Here is a 6,985-nt window from a genome sequence, read left to right on the forward strand (position 1 = left end):
AAATGTTCTCGGCAATCGGCTAGGGTGTGTGGTAATGAAAACAATGTTAACAAATCGAATGCGGAATGTGTATCTGCGTAAATATTGATTTAACTTGAATGTAATATAAATTGTTTTAAAGGCATCATTTTCTTATACAAAAAGAAATATATTCATGATAGGTTTTACTTTACTTTGAACAAGATTTTTATAATTAAACCTGCTATTTGATTTGATCTCGCGCTGAAATATTCGCGGCGATCGGCTAGGGTGTTCTGTAATGAATACAATGTTAACATTATAGAAGTTTATTGATCATTTAAGCTAATAATTTTGGTTAATAAAGTTACACGTTGTTATGGCATGATGAGCCACGGATGCTAGCGGATTTTAGCACATTACAAGAGACGCCACTTCTATCTTTTTAATAAACTTTTTAATAAACTTTAATCTGCGCATGCTCAATAAACAAATCAAGTCGTACATAGAATATTTCTTATAATATGACATCTCCCTTTTTTCAAAGAAATTGGAAATTTACTTTAATTACACAATAAATTTGATGTTTTAACCACATTGTACACAAACAATGACAAGTAACTGAAAAGGCAAAATGTCACATGTTGGTTTGTAAATATATTGACAGTAGATTGCATCAAAGGTCTCAATTACATTTCATTATTGCAAATATAATGACTGTAATGATATATAATTTCATATTAAAGACACCAGAATATTCAAAAATTCAGTATTTGTTTTGGTTAAACAATCCTGCCTGATCTGGTAACATATGGCCTGTCATGTTGTACTGGTTTAGGAGAGGCAAGGTTGGGCTGGTCACCTAATGTGTTAGATGTAGTAGACATGGGTTGGACAATGTCTGGGTCAAATGTCTTACGCTTTGGTTCAGGTTGAGTAATAGGCAGTGGGGATATTATTGATAGGTATATTGTAAGGGGTTTCTATATTACTTTCTGCCTTTTCCCTGGACCTAAAAATTTGTTTGCTATTTCTCCTATAGACAGAGTCATTGTGTGTCTTAACAAGATAAGACCTATCATTGTGAGGTTCTAAGACAATTGCTGGGGTCCATGTTTTGGAATTTAACTGAACTCTCCCTTATCCAAAAGTGGTGATAATTTTGATCTCTCGTCATAATTTTGTTTCGATTTCATCTTATCACTCATCATAGAGTGTTGGCATCAAACTGGTCATCGACATGAGGTTTCAACAAGGAGTGGTGCATAGGCAAGTCTGATCGTAACCTTTTAGACATTAGTAACTGAGATGGTGAAAGACCAATACTAAGGGGTGTTGAACGATAAGCAAGGAGGGATATAAACAAGTTGTGTCCATCTTTCTTAGACTTTGTCAACAGACGTTTGGCAGTTCGGACATTTTGTTCAGCGAGTCCATTGGACTGGGGATATCTGGGATTAGAAGTTCTGTGTTTAAAGTTCCACGGGAGGGCAAAACCCCTAAATTCATGGCTAGAGTATTGTGGACCATTATCTGATACTTCTTTCTCTGGAATACCATTTCTAGAGGATGATTCTTGTAGTTTAGAGATAACACTCTAACTAGTTGTGTTTTGAAGTTTAAAGATTTCAAAATATCTACTGTAATAATGTACTACTACTACAAGAAAATCCTGATCTTCCCATGTGAAAAGATCAGTGGCAACAACTTGACATGGGTATTCAGGTACTTCTGTCATGTTCAAAGGTTCCCTAGGTTTTGAGTTGCGGCGGTGGGTAAGGCATATAGTGCAAGTAAGAATCATATCACGTACTTGTGATATACCAGGCCGAAACATAGAGTCTCGGGCCCGTCTAAGGGTTATCTCTACCCCTGGGTGACCTGTGTGAAGTTTCTGCAAAATCTCATATTGCATTGACCTTTGAATGACAATTCTATTCCCTTTTATGACTATCTGACCTATAACAGACAATTCATCTCTTAAATTTCAGAAATCTCTTACAGAGAGTGGACACTGAGCCATGTGCTTTGGCCAACCATTAAGGATAGTACTCATTAAGGTAACTAACTGAGAATCTTGAACTGTTTCTGACCTGATTCTGTCAAGACATGTGTCACTCATGGGTATTTTGCTAGATATCATGTGAACTTGGGCTTCAATATCATCATCAGATATAGATGGACATGTATCGGGTAAGTATTTTCGGGACAAAGTGTCAGCTACTGGAATTTTCTTACCAGGAACAAGTGAAAGGTGAATAGAATACCTTTGAAGCCGTAATACCATGCGCTGTTACCTAGCTGGCGCTGAGTGAATGGGTTTTTCATAATTGATACCAAAGGTATGTGATCAGTTTGAACTGTCACTTGCAACACTACCTCTTTACTGGGGTCAAAATATGAAAGAATAGGTCCTGGAGACCTTGTAAGAATAGACTTGACTTTGTTAAAGGCTTCATCTTGGGCTGCATCCCAAACAAATTCAGACCTGGACGATAATATATAGCATCCTCATGGGAGCAATTTCCTGTGATCGACAAGCTTGGCGCTAATAGGTAATCAAACCTAAAACAGTCTCTAGCTCACTGCGATTCTTAGGGGACTGCATCAAGCTAATGGCTTTGACCTTTTTAAGTTCAGGCTTAAGATCTTGACCTGAAATTATGTGACCAATATAGTCTACTTCTGTCCGACAAACAGCAAGTTTTTCAGGATTAAGCTTTATGCCTTTCTCTCTGCATCGTTGCAGAACTGCACGCAAGTTTGTATCATGTTCTGCTTTGGTCTTGTCATAAACAAGAACATCGTCAACTATAGCGACTAAACCTGGTAAATCTTAAAAGCATTCATCAATTCTGCGTTGAAATTCATCTTGGGATGACTTTAGACCAAAGGGAAGTCTTAGAAATCTATACCTGCCATAAGAGGTATTGAAAGTATTCAACATGCTAGACTCATCTGTGAGTTTCAATGTCTAATAGCCACTTCGAGCATCTAGTTTCGTAAAGTGCTTTGCTTAAGAGAGCTGTGGAAGAACGTCATTGAGAGTTCTCATGGGGTAGTGTGGGCGACGAATAGCCTTATTTAAATCTCGTGGGTCTAAACAAATGTTGTTCCGTTATGTTTTTCAGCAATAACCAGGGAATTACCCCACTGGGTTGGTTCTTTAACCTTTATAATTACCTTGACCTTTTCCATCCTATCTAATTCTACTTTAAGCTTTTCAGATATGACGTTCGGGACCCTACGGGGTGGGTGAATAACTGGTTGTATAGTTGGGTCAACTTCAATTTTAACTTCACCTGGGAACAGACCTATGCCTGTAAATATATCTCAGTATTCGGCAAGTACTTGATCTTTATCAAGGGACTTGGAAGGTGGGGTCAGATTAACTGAGTCAACTAGTTTTACAAGTCCTAAGTTTAAACATGATGGTAACCCCAAGATAGGCGGAACTTTTTTTCCCCATTCTGTACCCTTTGACCAATGCAATCAATATATAGACTGCAAACACCTACTGACTTAAAGCTGACATGAATTCATAAATACGCATTATTTCCCTTTTATCTCCGACTACCGCCATATTAGTTGTCGAATTTTATTGTTCTGTTCATCGCTACACACCCCCTATATAAGTCATGCTTCACCGCATTCAGGTATTTCATTCACCCGAACACGTTACCTTGGACGAAAAGACGTATAGAAACGCGTTTAGAACAAAAATAATATGACAACCACTGCACTGCCAAGGAATATCCAATGAACGACGAAACAAGACAAACTGGAATCCAGACACAGATACTTCAAAAATCCTCAATAATTGTAGACCGTTTTCCTGTATATTTTATAACGTTGCACATGCGCAATCACACACTGTGGCAGATCGAGCATTGTCAGTGATCGCATAGATTTTTTTGCGTAGAAACCGATTGAAACGATGTTACGTTGTTACTTTCTTGGATTTACTATCATCTACTGTGTTGGATGCAGTGCCGCCGGGGTTTTCAAAAAGATACAGACGTTATGCACTCTGTATGAACGAGACACGTGTTCGATGTGTATGTGAAGTAAGGCAGTACTATTTGTGCAAAATAGTACGGATACCTTGGAAATTCTTTCAAAGAATAAATATATTTTGTATTTTATTGATTGTTGTTTCCTTTATTCTTTCCTACAAAGATTGTACTACAATATATAGTTCATGCATTTAGAAGTCCGTGTAACCTGAATGCCTCGATCGGAAAGCAACCGACCGTAACTTTCTCGACCGGTATATATACCCCAGTGGCAGTAGAGGAGCGATCGAAACTAATATGGCGACCAAACGCTTTTATGAGTTCATGTCAGCTTTAAGTGGGAAACCCCTATACCCCAAAAGATTTTGGGCCGGACGGAGAGGACATGACTCTTGGAGTACATTTACTTGTGAACCTGTGTCTAGTGTACAATAAACTGTGCTGTTTGACCCTGCATGCAATACATTTAATTCAGCAAATGCATCACTATTTGTGACACTTGTACATGTTTTTGCAATACAATTAATAAAGAAACCATCATACTGATAATCTACATCATCATCTACATCAACATTTTCAAATGATTGGCACACATCATCATATTCATCTACACCACTATATTCATGAATTTCACAAACACTTTTGCCCACTTTAGAGAAATGATTCCATCGTCGGCATTTGGTATACTGCTTTCCTTTTGCGGGACATCGGATATCTTAGTTCTTTGTGATGGTCGAAACCACAGTTCTGAATCTTATCTTGATTCGCCTGCGCGTTGTTTTGTCCCCGGTGATCGTCTCGTCCTCTATGAGAAGATTCTTTCCTGTTGGACGGCACTGTGGATCTGTGAGTGCGAATGTTTCCTTGGCCGCGTCCCCGGGAATAATGGAGAAAAACGGTAACAGGTTCATAGCACATTCCACGGCCGTAGATTCCAATCAGCAGGTCAGGAGATCAATAATCAAAATCATGCGTATCGACAGTGTTCCGAGTGCCACACAAAATGGCCTTGCGTACCGTTTTGTAAGCTCCGACCGGACCATTCATAAAGGTTTCGATGACGACGGGGAGAATGGCGCGGGACGGCAGCTACTTAGGACCTGGCAGAAAAGTGAAAATGCGCTCGTGGTAGTGTCCCGATGGTATGGAAGCAAGATCGGATCAAGCGTTTCGCGCACATCAACGAGACAGGTCTTAGTGCCGCAAAGCAACAACCCTGTGTGTGTTAAATACTTGTCTCGCAAATTACTTAATCCATACAGTTGCAAGTATTCATCATGTGAGACTAGTGAGTTTATATAAATATGTGTGTGTGTGTGTGTGTGTGTGTGTGTGTGTCTGTGTGTGCGTGCGTGCGTGCGTGCGTGCAGCTTGGAAGCAAGTTTAAAAGATATTTATAAAACTTATTTGGCATGGTATAAGGACAAACCCTAATAATTTTCAAGTCAATTAGTTCAGTACTTTTTAATATATCGTTAAGATAACATAATTTTAAACAGAAATTTTATGTACGACTGAACAATAGCTACTTCCACTTCACTTCTGTGAAACCAAAGTGAAAGTAAGCAATTCAAATCGTTTGTGGATTTAGATCTAGTACAGGTAAAGAAAATGTATTTGTTTTGTAGTAATTGAGAGTTAGTAGAATGTGGTCTCCTCATTTACATTTACAATACTATGTATTCCTATCAATAATTCCTAAATAATGCATCCCCCACACAATAGCTCCTCATGCTCATGTCGCGAGGGGATGCTCCGCTTAGCGGTGCCCTTGTCATATCTGTTTTAGTATTTACAGGATAAATCTCTGCCATTCAGTCAATTGAAAGGTATTGAACGGTAACTGAAAGGTGGCTGAATGGCAGAGCTCTGTCATTCAGTCACCTTTCCAGACCATTCAGTAAACATTCAGTTGACTGAATGGCAGAGCTTCATACTGGGATTGATTTGTATTGAAATAATGTAAACATTGTAAACGTACCAATGCAACGTAGATCCAACAAACCAGACAAATTTTATTCCAATAAAAGGACATTTTTCTCGAATTGTTCTCAAGAATAACACACCTGAAAGGTCAAAAACATCATGTCAAAGGTACTGATCAATTAGTCTGGATCATATTATGTATTAAGCTTCTTCGGAATATTTACATCGCTGAACTGGTTATGCATTCAAAGATTATTAAAACACTTGTAGAAAAAAATCATCTACCTGCTTTTTTATGATTTGTGTTTTGTCAACAGTTTTGCAATCAAACAATACTATGCAACAAGAATCTATGATAAGGTTTTGCAACAAGAATCTATGATACGGTTATCAGGTAAGATTTTATTTATTATGCTCTTTTGTTGTTGTTGTTATTGTTGATATTGATATTGTGCTATTTTTTCCTATGTAATTATAAAATACAATCAATAAGGAAGTTTTAACAATATTTTTTATGTTTGGAATAACAGTCATCTAAGCTGTTCTCTTGACAAATTCTTCTAACAGAGTAATGATTTGACTGCAAAAAAATTCCCTCCAAATTCTTCTTTGAAATCAGCTACTTAGTGAACCTCTTCAACAGTTTTCAATTTTTCTGAAAAATAAATTTTATAAATAAAATGTTAGGAAGCTAATAATTGACCTCGACAATATTTGACGAATAAAAATGTGGAATGATGAATGTATCCCCAAAATTCCAACATAGAGTTGCATGGTGTTTTTTTCCCTGAAAGTTATTTTTTTTTTCAAAAAAAAAGCTTTTTAAAAAGGATTGAAAAGCTAACACCATATATAAAAAAGATTCATTAAGATACTGAATCCTTTTCTGATATCATGATTTGGATATGAAGTCATAAGAAGGATTGGTGTCTTGGTCAGAACGCAAATTGTATGATTTCTTTTAACAGTTTTGACTACTTTCCATATTCAAGTACTATTTTTCAACGGTCATATATATTTTTGTCAAAACATTTGAATATAGTATTTGCAGTGGAGTCAGCTTTCAAAATGAAGGAAGTTTTGGA

At 37.2% G+C, this 6,985-nt stretch overlaps 1 protein-coding gene across 1 annotated transcript in view; it reads right to left on the reverse strand.

Annotated features, from left to right (window-relative positions):
- LOC128183713 (uncharacterized) overlaps positions 1 to 6,263 on the reverse strand; it is a 28,777-nt gene extending 22,514 nt beyond the window's left edge. Inside the window, exons 1-2 of the mRNA XM_052852832.1 lie at positions 6,186 to 6,263; positions 5,956 to 6,040 (exon numbers count right to left, since the gene is read on the reverse strand). Of these exons, the coding sequence (XP_052708792.1) occupies positions 5,956 to 6,009 (54 nt within the window). The 5' untranslated portion in view covers positions 6,010 to 6,040; positions 6,186 to 6,263. The remainder of the gene's footprint in view (positions 1 to 5,955; positions 6,041 to 6,185) is intronic.
- Between the last annotated feature and the right edge of the window lie 722 nt (positions 6,264 to 6,985).

This window comes from Crassostrea angulata, chromosome 5 (assembly GCF_025612915.1).
Source record: "Crassostrea angulata isolate pt1a10 chromosome 5, ASM2561291v2, whole genome shotgun sequence".
NCBI classification, from domain to species: Eukaryota; Metazoa; Mollusca; class Bivalvia; order Ostreida; family Ostreidae; genus Magallana; species Magallana angulata.